The sequence below is a fragment of the Pseudophryne corroboree genome, chromosome 1 (genome assembly GCF_028390025.1).
Source record: "Pseudophryne corroboree isolate aPseCor3 chromosome 1, aPseCor3.hap2, whole genome shotgun sequence".
NCBI classification, from domain to species: Eukaryota; Metazoa; Chordata; class Amphibia; order Anura; family Myobatrachidae; genus Pseudophryne; species Pseudophryne corroboree.
This window is the reverse complement of record NC_086444.1, coordinates 1,182,579,054-1,182,600,233: the sequence shown is the minus strand read 5'-3', so window position 1 is coordinate 1,182,600,233 and position 21,180 is coordinate 1,182,579,054. Positions and strand designations below refer to the sequence as shown.

The 21,180-nt window shown below is 46.8% G+C and overlaps 1 protein-coding gene across 5 annotated transcripts in view; it reads left to right on the top strand.

Moving 5' to 3' along the window:
• The window catches only part of DYSF (dysferlin), a 515,016-nt gene that overhangs the window by 175,758 nt on the left and 318,078 nt on the right, over window positions 1-21,180 (top strand). For all 5 annotated transcript variants that reach the window (XM_063925289.1, XM_063925290.1, XM_063925288.1 and 2 more), the window contains exons 11-13: window positions 3,217-3,332; window positions 9,841-9,967; window positions 10,123-10,226. In XM_063925289.1, coding sequence (XP_063781359.1) covers window positions 3,217-3,332; window positions 9,841-9,967; window positions 10,123-10,226 — 347 coding nt within the window. The remainder of the gene's footprint in view (window positions 1-3,216; window positions 3,333-9,840; window positions 9,968-10,122; window positions 10,227-21,180) is intronic.

The window sequence follows — 21,180 nt, the reverse complement described above, 5'->3', positions numbered from 1 at the left end:
ATCCATGAGATCCGTGCATGTATATCAGTGGGAAGGGGTGGGAAAGTGTTAATTTTCACAAAATAAAATTGCGTGGGGTCCCCCCTCCTAAGCATAACCAGCCTCGGGCTCTTTGAGCCGATCCTGGTTGCAGAAATATGGGGGAAAAATGGACAGGGGTTCCCCCATATTTAAGCAACCAGCATCGGGCTCTGCGCCTGGTCCTGGTTCCAAAAATACGGGGGACAAAAAGCGTAGGGGTCCCCCATATTTTTGAAACCAGCACCGGGCTCCACTAGCTGGACAGATAATGCCACAGCCGGGGGCCACTTTTATACAGTGCCCTGCGGCTGTGGCATAAAATATCCAGCTAGTCACCCCTGGCCGGGGTACCCTGGGGGAGTGGGGACCCCTTCAATCAAGGGGTCCCCCCCCCCCCAGCCACCCAAGGGCCAGGGGTGAAGCCCGAGGCTGTCCCCCCCATCCAATGGGCTGCGGATGGGGGGCTGATAGCCTTTGTTTAAAGTTCTGAATATTGTTTTTAGTAGCAGTACTACAAGGCCCAGCAAGCCTCCCCGCAAGCTGGTACTTGGAGAACCACAAGTACCAGCATGCGGCGGAAAAACGGGCCCGCTGGTACCTGTAGTACTACTACTAAAAAAATACCCCAATAAAGACAGAAGACACACACCGTGAACGTATAACTTTAATACATACATACATACCAACATACATACATACTTACCTTATGTTCACACGAGGGTCGGTCCTCTTCTCCAGTAGAATCCATGGGGTACCTGTTGAAAAAATTATACTCACAAAATCCAGTGTAGATCGGTCCTCTTCTGCTGGAAATCCATTTGTAATCCAGGTACTTGTGAAAAAAAACAAACGAATAACCGACCACGAACTGAAAGGGGCCCCATGTTTTCACATGGGACCCCTTTCCCCGAATGCCAGAAACCCGCTCTGACTTATGTCTAAGTGGGTTTCTTCAGCCAATCAGGGAGCGCCACGTTGTGGCACCCTCCTGATCGGCTGTGTGCTCCTGTACTGACTGACAGGCGGCACACGGCAGTGTTACAATGTAGCGCCTATGCGCTCCATTGTAACCAATGGTGGGAACTTTTTGCTCAGCGGTTGACCGAAAGTGACCTCACCGCTGAGCAAAAAGTTCCCACCATTGGTTACAATGTAGCGCATAGGCGCTACATTGTAACACTGCCGTGTGCCGCCTGTCAGTCAGTACAGGAGCACACAGCCGATCAGGAGGGTGCCACAACGTGGCGCTCCCTGATTGGCTGAAGAAACCCACTTAGACATAAGTCAGAGCGGGTTTCTGGCATTCGGGGAAAGGGGTCCCATGTGAAAACATGGGGCCCCTTTCAGTTCGTGGTCGGTTATTCGTTTTGTTTTTTTTCACAAGTACCTGGATTACAAATGGATTTCCAGCAGAAGAGGACCGATCTACACTGGATTTTGTGAGTATAATTTTTTCAACAGGTACCCCATGGATTCTACTGGAGAAGAGGACCGACCCTCGTGTGAACATATGGTAAGTATGTATGTATGTTGGTATGTATGTATGTATTAAAGTTATACGTTCACGGTGTGTGTCTTCTGTCTTTATTGGGGTATTTTTTTAGTAGTAGTACTACAGGTACCAGCGGGCCCGTTTTTTCCGCCGCATGCTGGTACTTGTGGTTCTCCAAGTACCAGCTTGCGGGGGAGGCTTGCTGGGCCTTGTAGTACTGCTACTAAAAACAATATTCAGAACTAAGGCTATCAGCCCCCCATCCGCAGCCCATTCGATGGGGGGGGACAGCCTCGGGCTTCACCCCTGGCCCTTGGGTGGCTGGGGGGGGGACCCCTTGATTGAAGGGGTCCCCACTCCCCCAGGGTACCCCGGCCAGGGGTGACTAGCTGGATATTTGATGCCACGGCCGCAGGGCACTGTATAAAAGTGACCCCCAGCTGTGGCATTATCTGTCCAGCTAGTGGAGCCCGGTGCTGGTTTCAAAAATACGGGGGGCCCCTACGCTTTTTGTCCCCCGTATTTTTGGAACCAGGACCAGGCGCAGAGCCCGATGCTGGTTGTTTAAATATGGGGGAACCCCTGTCCATTTTTTCCCCATATTTTTGCAACCAGGACCGGCTCAAAGAGCCCGAGGCTGGTTATGCTTAGGAGGGGGGACCCCACGCAATTTTTTTTCTCATTTACAACTATTTTAAAAAATAAAAAAAGGTGCACAATGAACCCCAGCACGGATCTCACAGATCTGGCCGTGATTCATTGTGTTAAAGTCGGCAGTGTTTTGCCATTCACTCCCGTAAAACACTGAAAAAAATTACGAATGACATCGACATCGGAAAACACGAAAATGCAGAATACGACAGCTTAGTAAATTAGTCGTAATAAATTCAAAAAGTTGCAGTTTTACACTTTCGATGTCATTCGTGATTAATCTCCCACCAAATCGGGAGAATTACGAATTTTAGTAAATATACCCCTTAGTGTACATCTTATTTTCTGCACTCTGTGACATGAAGATTGTGAACAAGTTTCTCCCAATGAGATGTGTCTGTTCCTCTGTCCCCTTCCTCCCTGGATCAGCTAAAGCCCCTGTACTTGCTGGGATCTCTGCTGCTATCCTTGGGTTATACAGTATCTGAGTCCACCACTTGCACAGACTCAGCACCTAGATAATGATGACCGTCCTCTTCTTCATTTGTGCCAGGCGAGACGTTAATAAGCTCCACAGACCTGTGAACCGGCGCTAGTCCAAACATCCACTGGCTTTGCCACAGACCTGTGAAACGCTCTCCCTCCCCACCCCCAAACGGCTCCAGTTTGGCTATCACCCTGCACCTGGAATCTGGTTGGTTGCTATGGGCAACATCCCATCTTAAACAGAACTCCCATCTTAGTAAATTTACCCCAGAGAGTGCACTAGTTATCACCAGTTGCAACAACTTAGTTTATGTTGGAGTCACCAGCATCTGAACTGTACCCTCTCCATTAGTCTGGTATAAACTGCCTGTGTCTCCTCTGAGAAGAGCGTCTGGGTTACAGTGATCCGGAGGTTCTGTTCAGATACCAAGTTATTAAAAATAGGGGTTCTCACTAATGGAAGTGTCCTTCATACTAGCTCATACCTAGACACAGAGCTTAGCAACGGTCCCACATCTCCTTATCGCATGTATCTGCGCGTAACACTGACATTACGTCTCTTGCAGAGCACGCCGTCCTGCGGAAGTGGCTGCTTCTCTCTGACCCGGAGGACTTCTCAGCTGGGGCCAAGGGCTATCTGAAGGTCAGCCTGTTCGTGATGGGCCCCGGGGATGAGTGTCCTGTGAGTATACAGTTACTGCCATCCGTAGGGTAATCAGCTTAGGAACACTGGGTCAGTTGTACTAAGCCGCGGAGAGAGATAAAGTACTGACCAAGCAGCTCCAAACTGCCATGTTACAGTCTGTGTTTGAAAAAATGACAGGAGATGATTGGTGGGTACTTTATCTCTCTCCAAGACTTAAGTACATCTGCCGCTAAGTACTGTAACTTTAACACCACGTCCATGACTTATGTTACGGCATCAGCAATGTGCCGCTGTAGGCGTTTGATAATGGAAATCTTATTGATGAGCTGTGTGTGTGCCCTCAGACTTGTCGCTTATAAGGGTACTCTAACCACAAGAGAAGTGTGTGCCCAGCTGCCCTAATACAGGGGAGTATATAATATACAGTAGGGTGGCACGTTATACAGTAAATCGGGCACAATTAAACATATTGAAGCTTTCAGGCAAAGTCATTATTAAACTTTTCTGGTCACTTGTAGCAGAATAGGATCGATTTGGGGTTATTTCTTCCAAACTGAAACATTTACTCCAGAAACAATCAAATCCCATGTAACAGCTGGTGCACACTGCGTCTATGTATGCTGGTGCACACTGTGTCTATGTATGCTGGTGTACACTGCGTCTATGTATGCTGGTGCACACTGCGTCTATGTATGCTGGTGCACACTGCGTCTATGTATGCTGGTGTACACTGTGTCTATGTATGCTGGTGCACACTGTGTCTATGTATGCTGGTGCACACTGCGTCTCTGTATGCTGGTGCACACTGCGTCTATGTATGCTGGTGCACACTGCATCTATGTATGCTGGTGTACACTGCGTCTATGTATGCTGGTGTACACTGCGTCTATGTATGCTGGTGTACACTGCGTCTATGTATGCTGGTGTACACTGCGTCTATGTATGCTGGTGTACACTGCGTCTATGTATGCTGGTGCACACTGCGTCTATGTATGCTGGTGTACACTGCGTCTATGTATGCTGGTGTACACTGCGTCTATGTATGCTGGTGTACACTGCGTCTATGTATGCTGGTGCACACTGCGTCTATGTATGCTGGTGTACACTGCGTCTATGTATGCTGGTGTACACTGCGTCTATGTATGCTGGTGCACACTGCGTCTATGTATGCTGGTGTACACTGCGTCTATGTATGCTGGTGCACACTGCGTCTATGTATGCTGGTGTACACTGCGTCTATCTATGCTGGTGTACACTGCGTCTATGTATGCTGGTGCACACTGCGTCTATGTATGCTGGTGTACACTGCGTCTATGTATGCTGGTGTACACTGCGTCTATGTATGCTGGTGCACACTGCGTCTATGTATGCTGGTGTACACTGCGTCTATGTATGCTGGTGTACACTGCGTCTATGTATGCTGGTGTACACTGCGTCTATGTATGCTGGTGCACACTGCGTCTATGTATGCTGGTGTACACTGCGTCTATGTATGCTGGTGCACACTGCGTCTATGTATGCTGGTGTACACTGCGTCTATGTATGCTGGTACACACTGTCTCTCTGTATGCTGGTGCACACTGTGTCTATGTATGCTGGTGTACACTGCGTCTATGTATGCTGGTGTACACTGCGTCTATGTATGCTGGTGTACACTGCGTCTATGTTTGCTGGTGCACACTGCGTCTATGTATGCTGGTGTACACTGCGTCTATGTATGCTGGTGTACACTGCGTCTATGTATGCTGGTGTACACTGCGTCTATGTATGCTGGTGTACACTGCGTCTATGTATGCTGGTGCACACTGCGTCTATGTATGCTGGTGTACACTGCGTCTATGTATGCTGGTGTACACTGCGTCTATGTATGCTGGTGTACACTGCGTCTATGTATGCTGGTGTACACTGCGTCTATGTATGCTGGTGCACACTGCGTCTATGTATGCTGGTGTACACTGCGTCTATGTATGCTGGTGCACACTGCGTCTATGTATGCTGGTGTACACTGCGTCTATGTATGCTGGTGTACACTGCGTCTATGTATGCTGGTGTACACTGCGTCTATGTATGCTGGTGCACACTGTGTCTATGTATGCTGGTGTACACTGCGTCTATGTATGCTGGTGCACACTGCGTCTATGTATGCTGGTGTACACTGCGTCTATGTATGCAGGTGTACACTGCGTTTATGTATGCTGGTGTACACTGCGTCTATGTATGCTGGTGCACACTGCGTCTATGTATGCTGGTGTATACTGCGTCTATGTATGCTGGTGCACACTGCGTCTATGTATGCTGGTGTACACTGCGTCTATGTATGCTGGTGTACACTGCGTCTATGTATGCTGGTGTACACTGCGTCTATGTATGCTGGTGCACACTGCGTCTATGTATGCTGGTGTACACTGCGTCTATGTATGCTGGTTTATACTGCGTCTATGTATGCTGGTGCACACTGCGTCTATGTATGCTTGTGTACACTGCGTCTATATATGCTGGTGCACACTGCGTCTATGTATACTTGTGTACACTGCGTCTATATATGCTGGTGCACACTGCGTCTATGTATGCTGGTGCACACTGCGTCTATGTATGCTGGTGTACACTGCGTCTATGTATGCTGGTGTACTCTGCGTCTATGTATGCTGGTGTACACTGCGTCTATGTATGCTGGTGCACACTGCGTCTATGTATGCTGGTGTACACTGCGTCTATGTATGCTGGTGTACACTGCGTCTATGTATGCTGGTGCACACTGCGTCTATGTATGCTGGTGTACACTGCGTCTATGTATGCTGGTGTACACTGCGTCTATGTATGCTGGTGTACACTGCGTCTATGTATGCTGGTGCACACTGTGTCTATGTATGCTGGTTTATACTGCGTCTATGTATGCTGGTGCACACTGCGTCTATGTATGCTTGTGTACACTGCGTCTATATATGCTGGTGCACACTGCGTCTATGTATACTTGTGTACACTGCGTCTATATATGCTGGTGCACACTGCGTCTATGTATGCTGGTGCACACTGCGTCTATGTATGCTGGTGTACACTGCGTCTATGTATGCTGGTGTACACTGCGTCTATGTATGCTGGTGTATACTGCGTCTATGTATGCTGGTGCACATTGCGTCTATGTATGCTGGGGTATACTGCGTCTATGTATGCTGGTGCACACTGCGTCTATGTATGCTGGTGTATACTGCATCTATGTATGCTGGTGCACACTGCGTCTATGTATGCTGGTGTACACTGCGTCTATGTATGCTGGTGTATACTGCGTCTATGTATGCTTTTGCACACTGCGTCTATATATGCTGGTGCACACTGCGTCTATGTATGCTGGTGTATACTGCGTCTATGTATGCTAGTGTACACTGCGTCTAGGTATGCTGGTGCACACTGCGTCTATGTATGCTGGTGAGCACTGCGTCTATGTATGCTGGTGTATACTGCGTCTATGTATGCTGGTGCACACTGCGTCTATGTATGCTGGTGTACACTGCGTCTATGTACGCTGGTGTATACTGCGTCTATGTATGCTTTTGCACACTGCGTCTATATATGCTGGTGCACACTGCGTCTGTGTATGCTGGTGCACACTGCGTCTATGTATGCTGGTGCGCACTGCATCTATGTATGCTGGTGCACACTACGTCTATGTATGCTGTTGCACACTGTGTCTATGTATGCTGGTGTATACTGCATCTATGTATGCTGGTGTACACTGCGTCTATGTATGCTGGTTCACACTGCGTCTATGTATGCTGGTGCACACTGCGTCTATGTATGCTGGTGCACACTGCGTTTATGTATGCTGGTGCATACTGCGTCTAGTTATGCTGGTACACACTGCATCTATGTATGCTAGTACACACTGCGTCTATGTATGCTAGTGTACACTGCGTCTATGTATGCTGGTGCACACTGCATCTATGTATGCTGGTACACACTGCGTCTATGTATGCTGGTGTATACTGCGTCTATGTATGCTAGTGTACACTGCATCTGTGTACTGTATGCTGGTGCACACTGTGTCTATGTATGCTGGTGCACACTGCGTGTTTGTATGCTAGTGTACACTGCGTCTATGTATGCTGGTACACACTGCGTCTAGGTATGCTGGTACACACTGCGTCTGTGTATGCTGGTGCACACTGCGTCTATGTATGCTGGTGCACACTGCGTCTATGTATGCTGGTGCACACTGCGTCTATGTATGCTGGTGCACACTGCGTCTATGTATGCTGGTGCACACTGCGTCTATGTATGCTGGTACACACTGCGTCTATGTATGCTGGTGTACACTTCGTCTATGTATGCTGGTGCACACTGCGTCTATGTATGCTGGTACACACTGCGCCTGTGTATGCTGGTGCACACTGCGTCTGTGTATGCTGGTGCACACTGCGTCTATGTATGCTGGTGCACACTGCATCTATGTATGCTGGTGCACACTGCGTCTATGTATGCTGGTGTACACTGCGTCTATGTATGCTGGTACACACTGTCTCTCTGTATGCTGGTGCACACTGCGTCTATGTATGCTGGTGTACACTGCGTCTATGTATGCTGGTGTACACTGCGTCTATGTATGCTGGTGCACACTGCGTCTATGTATGCTGGTGTACACTGCGTCTATGTATGCTGGTGTACACTGCGTCTATGTATGCTGGTGCACACTGCGTCTATGTATGCTGGTGTACACTGCGTCTATGTATGCTGGTGTACACTGCGTCTATGTATGCTGGTGTACACTGCGTCTATGTATGCTGGTGCACACTGCGTCTATGTATGCTGGTGTACACTGCGTCTATGTATGCTGGTGCACACTGCGTCTATGTATGCTGGTGTACACTGCGTCTATGTATGCTGGTACACACTGTCTCTCTGTATGCTGGTGCACACTGTGTCTATGTATGCTGGTGTACACTGCGTCTATGTATGCTGGTGTACACTGCGTCTATGTATGCTGGTGCACACTGCGTCTATGTATGCTGGTGTACACTGCGTCTATGTATGCTGGTGTACACTGCGTCTATGTATGCTGGTGCACACTGTGTCTATGTATGCTGGTGTACACTGCGTCTATGTATGCTGGTGTACACTGCGTCTATGTATGCTGGTGCACACTGCGTCTGTATGCTGGTGTACACTGCGTCTATGTATGCTGGTGTACACTTCTTCTATGTATGCTGGTGCACACTACGTCTATGTATGCTGGTACACACTGCGCCTGTGTATGCTGGTGCACAGTGCGTCTGTGTATGCTGGTGCACACTGCATCTATGTATGCTGGTGCACACTGCGTCTATGTATGCTGGTGCACACTGCGTCTATGTATGCTGGTGCACACTGCATCTGTGTATGCTGGTGCACACAATGCGTCTGTGTATGCTGGTGCACACTGCGTCTATGTATGCTGGTGCACACTGCATCTGTGTATGCTGGTGCACACAATGCGTCTGTGTATGCTGGTGCACACTGCATCTATGTATGCTGGTACACACTGCGTCTATGTATGCTGGTGCACACTGCGTCTGTGTACTGTATACTTTATACAGTCAAGTCTGTGGAGATCTTCATGCGGACATTACATTTATAGGATGCCCTCCTTACTCTGACTCCTTGCATATTACTTTAAATGCAGGTTTTATGGTTAGTATATGTTTCTTGTTTAAATTTGAATAAATACATTTTAAGATTGTGACGCTGTAGAATCCCCTTATTATTATTATTATTATTATTATTATCATTACCGTATTTATACTTTTTCACTATTTTGTGTTCTCTCATTTACAGTTATTTAGCTCTTTCTAGTTTTAGTAGCCCCGTACAGACATCCTCCGTCATACATCAGATCACATTGTCTCTTGTCCCACTGTAGAACCAGAGTAATCGGAACCTTTCCACCTGTGCCACACCAGGTCATTCGTTCTGTGCCCACAAAGTGCTCATGCACCACTATGTAATTCGCCAATGCCAGCCATTCCCGAATCATAGATGACGCAATAACTGTTCGAGTACATGCCAACATGAGTACCGTGGAGACATACAAGGCAGTGTCATTGGTGACTAGAGACAGGCGCTATGCGAAGAGGCAACAGATGTCAAGTCTAATCGGACTGAGCCACCTGTCCTAGCAATACATCCTCTTGGCTTTTTCATAGATTCTTTGCCCCAAGGGACAGGTCCAGAGGAGCTGCCAACAGTCACATACAGAGGTGTGGTATGTGGGACATCTTGGGTCACAAGCCTTACCAAATTTAAACAGCCAGTGGAGACTTACATAAGGTCTATGCACCATCAACAGTTTTAGTTTTTGGAACCTTGCAGTAGCTCTGCGACGAGTGGCCAAACCCCAGTCTTTCTCATATAACATGCCCAAGTCCTGCTCCCAGTGGGTGCATGACTGTTCTCCTCCACTTATAGCCCTGGGGAGACAGACTTTGCACAGTTGTTTCTCCAGTCTTTATTCAGGAACGTTGGTTATAAATATCTCCCCCCAGAGTAACTGCCATTGATTTGTTTTTATCTGCAGGTGGAGAAGAAAGAATCAGTAGAAGACAAGGAAGACATTGAGGGGAACCTGCTGCGTCCGGCTGGGGTGTCTCTTCGGGGGGCTCATCTCATACTCAGACTCTTCCGAGCTGAGGATCTGCCACAGAGTGAGTAATTGGGGGAGGGGTGATGTGGATGGAGAGAGTGGCGTTGGGGGCTGCTGTTCTATAGATCACCCATTGGACAGAACATTGCATGCTGTTCTCCATGGGATATCGGCAGCTAGTTACTGAACTACCCCCCTCTTTATTTCACACCTCAGTGGATGATGCTGTCTTAGACAACGTCAAGCAGATCTTTGGAATTGACAGCAACAAGAAAAATCTGGTCGACCCTTTTGTAGAAGTTAGTTTTGCAGGGAAAATGGTAAGTGAAACGCGTGAGTTTCCACTATGTGATAAACACTGTGTATTCTGGACTATGGCTGTGCATGGCTTTATATTATACCCCGACCTTATTATAGTAATGGGCTTCTTTCTGCAGCAGGATACACTGGTATTCCATAGGGTATAACATCGGGGTGTAGGGTTGGATCTTGATCTGAGGCACCAACAAGCTAAAGCTTTGACTGTTCCCAGGATGCATTGCACTGCCTCCTCTATAACCCCATCTCTGTGCTCAGGAGCGCAGTTTGTAAGTTGGTGCCTGCAGTGCAGGCAGCTAACAGGGAGGGCAGCGCTAGGCAGCCCCGACAAGAGCTTTTCTGACAAGAAAGAAGACTTTAAGGGCCGCAACATAGGCACCTGGTGCTATATGTCATGCTGACATATCGTGCTGTGGCTCCATCATCTACCCCAGCGGTGCTGTATACTCCGCCCTGGTTGCCGGGTACTTACAGCGGAGGCACTCCGGTCTCATTAGGCACACATACTGCCGCTGCTCTCCAGGATCGCGTGGTCGCACGATAGGGAGGAGGTAAGAGGGTCCCCCAGGTGAGACCCGCCGAAAACGTGATCCGGACGTGGTCTCCGGAGACGGACCGTGCTGCTGGCGTGGACACTGTGGCCATGCAGGGACCCCACTATATCCACCAGGGCAAGGAGCACAGGTCGGATTTACTAAAATCCATTTAGTATAGGCTCCATAGTACCCGGTGGTGAAGTCCAGCAGAGCGGATAAGGCTCTGACCTGTAGCCCCTCCCCCAGCCCCAGGCGCCATCTACAGCAGATGTTCCCGCCCTGGAGCTGCATCTCTCTCTCCCTCACTCCACTCTCCCTCACAGTGTTAGTTAAGAACAAGTGCATAACTACAGGGATATTTAGTACAAGTATCCTGTGATATACATCCATTATTTGCTGTGCATTGTTATATCTGTATACATACATAGCTTTACTTAGTATTGCTAGTCCAGTGCAGTTTTATTGTTTGTAATAATTTCTGCATTGTACATGTGACTGTGTGTGCCTATAGCTGCTGTATGGTTCCTATTCCGTGTATCTCACACATATTGCTATCCCTATATTCTGTACCCTGACAGGGACTAAGGGGGTCATTCCGAGTTGATCGTAGCTGTGCAAAATTTTGCAAAATTTTGCACAGCTACGATCATCTTTCCTGACATGCGGGGGGATGCCAAGCACGGGGGTAATCCGCCACGCATGTCAGTCCGGCCCCCCTCGCAGAAGTGCAAATGCATCGCACAGCGGCGATGCCTTTGCACTTCAGGAGTAACTCCCGGCCAGCGCAGCTTTAGCGTGCTGGCCGGGAGCTACTCCTTGCTCCCTGGCCCGCAGCGGCTGCGTATGACATCACGCAGCTGCTGCGGCCCGCCCCCCATTCGGTCCGGCCACGCCTGCGTTGGCCGGACTTTGCCTGCGAAACGGCGGGCAAACGCTGCCATTTCGCCCCCTCCCACCCATCGATCGCCTCTGCCTGTCAATCATGCAGAGGCGATCGCTATCCTGCTACGGCCTTCGGCCGTCCCGCATGCGCAGCAGGGACCAGTTTGCTCTGCTGCGTTAAAACGCAGCGAGCGACCGGGTCGGAATCACAGGATATACTGTGTGGTATTTTTCTCTGTGTATTTCAGTCACCATATACCTCTTAAATCCTCTGTATAGCCTCTGACTATAGCCCTGACGAAGCTTTAGGAAAGCAAAATGCGCATGGGTAGCATTGTACCCATTCTAGGATCTTAATAATGATTTAGACTTCTCTGAAATTGTTACAGGCTTAATGTCAAATTGTATATGATCACACCACCTCAGTCACTGTAGGAGATGACGGCTGGAGTATTTACCATTTAACACAATACCAGTGAATTTAGCTCCAATAGCTCTCGTGTAAGTGGGGATGGCCACCCATACTAGAGCAGCTGATATACAGAGCCTGTCAGTCATATACTAAGTATTACATGCAGTAAAAGTGTGAAGGTATTGCCGAGTTAATCATCTATATGAGCAAAAGAAAATGGGGGTCATTCCGAGTTGTTTGCTCGTTGCCGATTTTCGCAACGGAGGTATTAAGGCAAAAATGCGCATGCTACGCAGTGCGCATGCAGTAAGTATTTTTGCACAAAACTTAGTAGATTTACTCATGGCCGAACGAAGAATTTTCATCGTTGAAGTGATCGGAGTGTGATTGACAGGAAGTGGGTGTTCCTGGGCGGAAACTGGCCGTTTTCTGGGAGGGTGCGGAAAAACGCAGGCGTGCCAGGATAAAACGCGGGAGTGTCTGTAGAAACGGGGGAGTGGCTGGCCGAACGCAGGGCGTGTTTGTGACGTCAAACCAGGAACGAAACGGGCTGAGCTGATCGCAGTGTAGGAGTAAGTCTCGAGCTACTCAGACACTGCTAAGAATTTTCTATTCGCAATTCTGCTAATTTTTCGTTCGCACTTCTGCTAAGCTAAGATACACTCCCGGAGGGCGGCGGCTTAGCGTGTGCAATGCTGCTAAAAGCAGCTAGCCAGAGAACAACTTGGAATGAGGGCCAATAAACACACACAGAGGGGATTGTGCTTAAAAATTGTGTGCAAAAATTGCTGTGTGTTTAACAGGTTTATAAAAGCATTGTACATGATATAATTACTTGTGTTATAACATTCCATCAATATTAAACATCAAGAGAACTGTCAGTTATTATCATAGACAACCGACACAGCACAGCCCTTTATTTGTTCAAAAAGGCGTCTTACTATTATAAATCGTGGTTTACTATAGATACACTTAATCCACTATTTGCTTTTTGAAACATAGTATCCTTTTAATTGATATAATTAAAGCAATATATCTCCTAGAGTGTTAATAAAGGAGAGTCAAACTCCCTATAATAAGGCACACTTTTGGATACATTATTTCACACACAAGCTATTAAAGCAAATATGGAGACAAGTATATCAATCAACACCCTGCATGTAAACATTGGCTCTAGGCTTTCAAGCATTAATAGCAAGAGCCTTAAACCAACATCAGGGAAAGTCTTAAATAAATCACATCCACACGATAGAACGGGATACAAACAATCATTTTAATACTTTATTCACTAACACATATACAGTTTTCATCACACTATTCTTGTCACGTTTTTTCTTTCTATTTATTCTTTAATACTTCGCTTTACTCAGCCCAATATGAGGCTGAATAGAAATGAATACATATAGCCCTACAGGTTTACAGATAAGGGGGGCATGTTCAACTTTAATAAACATAATAAATTGTATTTTAAACAATAAAATTTAAAGGAGTGCACCCATTAGAATCTGATTCTTTCTTTCTTTGTAAAAATTTTCTAACATGTTGCTTAATCGGAGGGTAGCACCCACAAAAGTGGTCAAAACTATTTAAATATTGTATTATTAATACAAAAAGGACCAATATTCCCTGAAGTCTTAATTGATTTTTTGTCTCTGGTGTGGATGAAAACTTTTCTTTCTATCCCCATTATCAATTCCAGGCCTTGCCTTTTGGACTGACCACGGCTCCACGAATCTTCACCGAGGTCATGGCGGTCATGACGGCCCTTCTCCGCCGTCAGGGTATCAGGATCCTGCCGTATCTGGATGACTTGTTGATCCTGGCGAACTCCCCAGAGGTTCTCCTCCCTCATCTGGAACTGACGGTCCAATTCCTGCAAGCCCACGGGTGGCTCATCAACTGGAAGAAATCCTCGCTGGTTCCTGCTCAGAGCATGGTACACCTTGGGGCGTTACTGGACACACACAACCAACATTTGTTCTTGTCTCCGGAGAAGGTCCTGATATTTTAGGACAGGATACGATGCTTCCTCTCTCGCCCTCGATGTGATGCTTTCTCTCTCGCGATGCAAGTACTAGGCCTCATGGTGTCGGCTTTCGACATGGTAGAGTACGCTCAATTTCATTCTCGCTCTCTGCAGAGATTAATCCTTTCCAAGTGGGACGGCCTGCCTCACCAGATCAGGTCTCACATGATTTCCTTGACTCCGGAAGTTCGTCTTTCTCTGAGCTGGTGGCTCCAGGACCAACGATTGAGCAGGATTCATCCCTTCTGGATCTCCAACTGGGTCCTCCTAACGACAGATGCCAGTCTGCGGGGTTGGGGCGCGGTGTTGGAGTAACACTCTCTTCAGGGTCGGTGGACCAGGGAGGATCTCTCTTTCCGATAAACATTCTGGAGTTGCGGGCAGTGTTCAATGCTCTGAAACTGGCCCTGTCTCTGGTACAGAACAGGCCTGTTCAGGTACAGTCAGACAACGCCACCATGGTGATGTACATTAATCATCAAGGCGGCACTGGAAGCCACATGGCATAGATGGAAGTGTCAAAGATTCTTCTATGGGAGGAACGCCATCTGCCAGCCATATCGGCAGTGTTCATTCCGGGGGTCCTCAACTGGGAAGCGGACTTCCTCAGTCGTCAGGACGTACACACCGGAGAGTGGAGCCTTCATCCGGAAGTCTTTCAACTCCTAGTGGACAAGTGGGGCCTACCAGATGTAGACCTGATGGTGTCTCGACACAATCACAAGGTTCCGGTCTTCAGAGCAAGGACAACGGATCCTCAAGCAGCGTTCATGGACGCACTGGCAATTCCATGGAACTTTTGGCTGCCATACGTGTTCCCTCCCGTGTCACTCCTGCCCAGGGTAATAAGGAAGTTCAAGCAAGAAGGAGGATTGCTACTTCTAATCGTTCCAGCGTGGCCCAGACAGCATTGGTTCTCAGACCTTCAGGGTCTCTCGATAGATTGTCCTCTTCTGCTTCCACAATGCCCAGACCTCCTCGTTCAGGGCCCTTGTGTCTACCAGGATCTGGCCCGGCTGGCTTTGACGGCGTGGCTCTTGAAGCATCAGTTCTGAGGGCCAAAGGATTTTCTGAGGCGGTCATTCAAACTATGTTGAAAGCCCTTAAGCCGGCTTCGGCTCGGATTTATTATAGGGTCTGGAATTCTTACTTCACCTGGTGTGCGGCTAAGAATTATGATGCATACAAGTTCAGTACTGCCAAACTTTTGGCTTTTCTGCAACAGGGCCTGGACTTAGGTCTTCGTCTGGCCTCCCTCAAGGCTCATATTTTAGCCTTGTCGGTATGGATTGCGTCTCTGCCTGACGTTTATACTTTCACTCAGGGAGTTTTATGGATTCAACCTCCCTATGTTGCTCCTGTGGCTCCTTGGGATTTGTCGGTTGTTCTGGATGCCCTACAAGAGTCTCTGTTTGAACCTCTTGAGTCTGTGGACCTTAAATGGCTTACACTTAAGGTTTTATTTTTGCTGGCTTTTGCCTCTGCTAGAAGGGTTTCAGACTTGGGTGCCTTATCCTGTCGGTCACCCTTTCTGATTTTCCACCGTGACCGTGCGGTTCTTATAACTCGCCCTGGTTATCTGCCTAAGGTGGTGTCGTCTTTCCACCTTAACCAAGAGATTGTGGTTCCAGCCTTTATCTCTCCTGGTTTGTCCTTCAAAGAACGGTCTTTGGATGTGGTACGGACTCTCCATATATATGTGAAGAGAACCGCCTCTTAGGAGATCTGATTCTCTCTTTGTCCTTTTTTGGTTTTCACAAACGTGGCTGGACTGCAAATAAGCAGACCTTGGCCAGATGGATTAGAATGGTGATTGCACATGCTTATGTACAGGCTGGACTTCCAGCTCCTGCTACTATCAAGGCCCATTCTACTTGGTCTGTTGGACCTTCTTTGGCGGCCCGCCGTGGCACGTCCCTGGAACAATTGTACAAGGCGGCTACGTGATCCTCAGTGAACACATTCATCAGGTTCTATGCCTTTGATACATCCGCCTCCTAGGATGCTTCTTTTGGACGCTGGGTTCTTGTGCCCGCTACAGTGCGGCCCCTCCCTTGAGGAACTGCTTTTGGACATCCCTGATGTTATTCCCTGTGGAATACCAGTGTACCCCGCTGCAGAAAAGTAGATTTATGGTAAGATTTACCATTGTTAAATCTCTTTCTGTGAGGTACACTGGATTCCACAGGGCGCCCACCCTGACGCATTTAGCTTCTTTGGGTTTGTATGGCATTAGCCGCTGGTACCTTCTCCTGTCGTGAGAATGTGGTTATATGTGGCTAACATCTACTGTCTTTTACCTGCTACTGCATTGGACTGGTTAATGAAACTGAGCTCCAGTGCCTGGAGGCGGGGCTATAGAGGAGGCGGTGCAAGGTATCCTGGGAACAGTCAAAGCTTTAGCCTTTTGGTGCCTCGGATCAAGATCCAACTCTACACCCCGATGTTATTCCCTGTGGAATCCAGTGTACCTGACAGAAAGAGATTTAACAATGGTAAGTCTACCATAAATCTCCTTTGCTCATCCGGTTTCCCCAACAGTGTCTATATTCCATCCTGTCATCAGATTTAGGATAGGTGTGTGTCCGTCCTATGAGGAGACCGAGTAATCCATCTGGTAGGACAGATAGTAAGGTTTGACCCTTTATTAGTTATTGTTACTGTTGCTGTTACGGTTGGTGATTTTGGCACTCACCAATAATATATATGTTTCTTTTTCAGGGTCCATAGTCTCCATAGGACAAGGCATTGGGGTGTAGGTGGCAGGACAGGACAGGGCACGAAACAGTTAAAGCTTTTAGAGCTCCTAGGATGCTCCGGTCCCCTTCCCCATTCCCTTTCCCTACCCCTCACCAATAATATATACGTATTCCTAGTGTGTTAAGCCTGGGTCTGAGTAATGGCAGGCCAGACTGTGCTGTATAACTCTAGTAATAAATTGCAGCTCTGTGCAGTAGGATTTAAATCAGTATCACCACGTAGAATTAATTAAAGGACAAGTGACCACCTCTGCAGCCCTCCGCCATTTATCTTTCCACGTTCACTCTCCAATTGTTCTTTCCTTTCCCTTAGTATGTATTACGGGCAGGGCCCTCCGCCCTTGTATTTCTCCCTAGCCCCAGTCTTCATGTCACCAGTGCCCCACTCCCTTGTCTCCTTCTTCCCTTCAGCGTGACTTTGTCTGCTCACCTGTACGTTGGGTACTGGAAAACTGAGTACTGAATTGATTCCCACTTGTGACTCCTGCTAGTTTCAATGAGTGCCCAACCAATGCCCCAAGTATCTGTCCTTCCCAGTATGGTGTGAGATTATTTGGTAATCATGGCATTCTTCTGTGTATTATATCTCAGATCTAGTACCCTGTTTAACGGTAAATGTTTTGTATACTCGGTACGTCGCTGCGGACGTTTTGTTGCGTCTTATAAGTAATAAATAAAAGTATACACTGAACGGGGCAGTCAGTTCAGGCCGGCAGCAATAACTGCATATTAGACATACACAAAGAGGTTACAGGAGGCTGTACAGAAATCGGAGCAGGTGACCGTGATGAAAGTGCTCCTTTTTTAAAAGACCTAATATGAAAAGATCCTGAGACAAATGATATAAACAGCCCTGAACAATATATTAATACTTAACTTTTATGAAGGTATATGTTAAAAACCAGTCCCCTTGTTATTCGTGAGGGGTAACAAAATATTTAAAAGAAAAATGCATTATTTCTTTGTTTATACATACATCTGGTCCTGTCAGATAGCAGCACTTTTTCCCAAACCTTGTTAAAGGTACAATGACTTTTAAATGCTATGTACTATAACAAAGAATTGACCCCCTTGTGCAGCCTACCTCCTCTTTCTTCCTACGAAACAAAGGTATGCCGGGAGATAAGGGCCCCCACATTTTGAAGACAGTGATGCCATGCATAGAATGTGGCAACTCACAGTAACAGCCCTTTTCTTCCTCCCCTACTTGTATTGACCCCTGTGTTTGGTGTCCCCACCCCTTTCTTTCTTCCTCCCTTACTTGTACTGACCACAGTTTTTGTGTCCCCGCCCCTTCCTTCCTCCCTTACTTGTACTGACCACAGTTTTTGTGTCCCCGCCCCTTTCTTCCTTCCTTACTTGTACTGACCACAGTGTTTGGTGTCCCCGCCCCTTTCTTCCTCCCTTACTTGTACTGATCACAGTGTTTTGTGTCCCCACCTCTTTCTTCCTCCCTTACTGACCAGTTTTTGATGTCCCCGCCCCTTTCTTCCTTCCTTACTTGTACTGACCACAGTGTTTGGTGTCTCTGCCCATTTCTGACCTCCCTTACTTGTATTGATCACCTGGTTTGGTGTCCCACCTGCAGTCCTAACTCTTTCCTATTTCTTCTCTACGTCTACCTTTATCTTCCTCTTTCCTCTTCTCTCTCATTTTATTGACAGCTGTCAGTCATTATATGAAACCTTTTATAAATTCTCTACTTACTAGCCAATAATACCAGGCACTTACAGACGCGCAGTCACAGCCCACACCACAAGATGGCGATGCTGCTTATTACTTTGCATGGCTAACAAGATTTCAGCTTATGTTCATCAGCACAGCTCCAGAACTGTAATATGAATTTGTATGCATCGGGGAATAATGTTATAGGTGTAGCTCCATCTTTTCTGCTCCCTATTTGTATGCTAATTACTAAATTTGTGGTATATTTAATAGGTCCAAATACATTTAAAAATGTATATATATTTTTTTACGTATTTTTGTTTAATGATTATTCAATTCATATTAAGTATAGATTATCCAATCTATAATGAGTAGAGAAATACTATATAAATTTATTTTTTTCTTCTGAAAGCACAATTTGGTTTTTAAAACTAAAGAACTAAAATTGCAAAGAATGTCCCCAAACTCAGTTTTTCTCCCGCTTGTGCTTTTGGCCTAATAGTCCCCTTCCCCTGATGTAGGATTGCCTCCTGTATCTTGCTACAACCCTTCATACTTTTTTTTTTTTAAAAAGACCTAAAATGAAAATCCCCAGAGACAAATGTCCCGCCTGCAGTCCTTTTTCCTATTTCTTTGCTACATCCATCTTTATCTTCTTCTTTCCTCTTCTCTCTTTTTTTATTCACAGCTGTCAGTCATTATATGAAACCTTTTATAGATTCTCGACTTACTAGCCAATACCAGGCACTTACAGACATGCAGTCACAGCCCACACCACAAGGTGGCGATGCTGCTTCTTACTTTGCATGTCTAACAGGATTGCCTCCTGTATCTTGCTACAACCAGGGCTTAAAGTGGTCCTGGAGAGGTGGTGGACCTGAGGAAGGGGAAGGTGGCTGAGGTGGCTCATCCGTAGCACTAGCGCCACCTGCATCAACTATTGATGTAGGTGATAGGTCAGGTTTTTCTGTTGGATTTACTGTGCAGAGCAATGAAGGTGGTGGAACTAGCTCCCCCTACCATTACAGGTGGTGGAACTGAGTTCCACCTCGTTCCCCCCCACTTTAACCCCTGGCTACAACCCTTCATCTATACCGCCATATCGCATTTATGCCTCCTCTTCTACAAACGACACTCACATACTGGAGATTTCCCCGGGCAGGTTTTTGATGTCCCCCCTGCACCTCCGATGCTGGTCTTCTCCTCACGGCATCTAATATCCTAATGTCCTTGTGGAGTGATGACCTCCAGGACCGGATTCTATATTATATGTACGGACGCACCTATGGCCTTTATCGCAGCTCCTCCATTCTGCTGTTACCTTATCCCCCTATATGAAGTACTACGCTGCTGGCTTTCCATACTGAATTGTTATATTGGGGACCTTTGGTGTCTTCTAGATCCATATACTCAGTAGCTATTTTGGTGTAATCAACACCAAGAGGCAGATTTACTGAATGTTGGTGTTTCAGAGCGAACAATCATCTGCGGCCGTGATCGATTTAAAGCACCAACAAGAATCATCCTGGTCCAGCATTTATTCCTGTTGCCCATTGATTGGCGACTTTTAAAAGTAGGTTTAAAAGTTTTTTTTTAAAGTTTTTAAAAGCACCAGTCTATAGAGCATTGTGGTATATCACTGGTCTGACTTGTCTGTCATCAGGATCCTCTCCCCTGGTCAGTTACCTTGTACAGGTTGACTATCCCATATCCAAAATTCAAAAATACGGAATATTCGGAAATACAGAATTTTTTAGTACGACTGAGTGGGTGACACTGTTGCTTTCAGTGGTGATGGTTCCGTGTACACACACTTTGCTTCATGCACAAAGCTATTACACGGGGTGTGATACAATATCCCAGCATTCAGGATGCTGGCAGTCACATGACCGACCACGGCATCCGTAACGCGAGAATGCCACATTTGGGGGGTAAGTAGGCTAATCCCTCTCACCCCCTACCCTAACCCTCCTCTGGTGGCAGCTGGGGCTAAATATCGGGGGTTGGCGGCTATCTCTAACCTTCAGGCTATGTCTATAAAGTATATATGATATGAAACATAAATGCATTCTGTGGTTAGACTTGGGTCCAACCCCCAAGATATTTTTATGGTATACACATATTCCAGTATATGGAAATCTGATTTCCAAAATACTTATGGTCCCAAGCATTTTGTTCTTAAACATTGAGCAAAAATAGCAGTGTAAGGATATTCATTCATCGTTTCTCCCTCACCAAGACCACGTCCCTCTGTCTGCAGTCTTACTATTTCTCTTTATTATTTCTTCCATTCACCTATATACTTAAAGGAGGACTTGTCCCCTTTCCCTGATGACTGTTCCTCCTTTTCCCCAGCTGGTGTTTCGTCCTCCTCACAGGATGTATCTCCTTCTCTTCATCCATCACACTCAGCTTACTGTATACACTCAGCTCAGTGGCGCACCCAGGGCGGGTTTCCGGGCACCCAGAAACCCCCCTCCACAAAAAAAATATATATATATATATTTTTTTTTTGCTGCATGAGATTATTAATGGCTGTCTAGCGTCCTCTGCAGCCTGCTGTCTTCCTGGTGGCACTTGTAAGTGCTTAATAAAAGTTTACTTTATTTTAATTATAGTACATATATATCCATGTACATACATATATACACACATGTACATACATATAAACACACA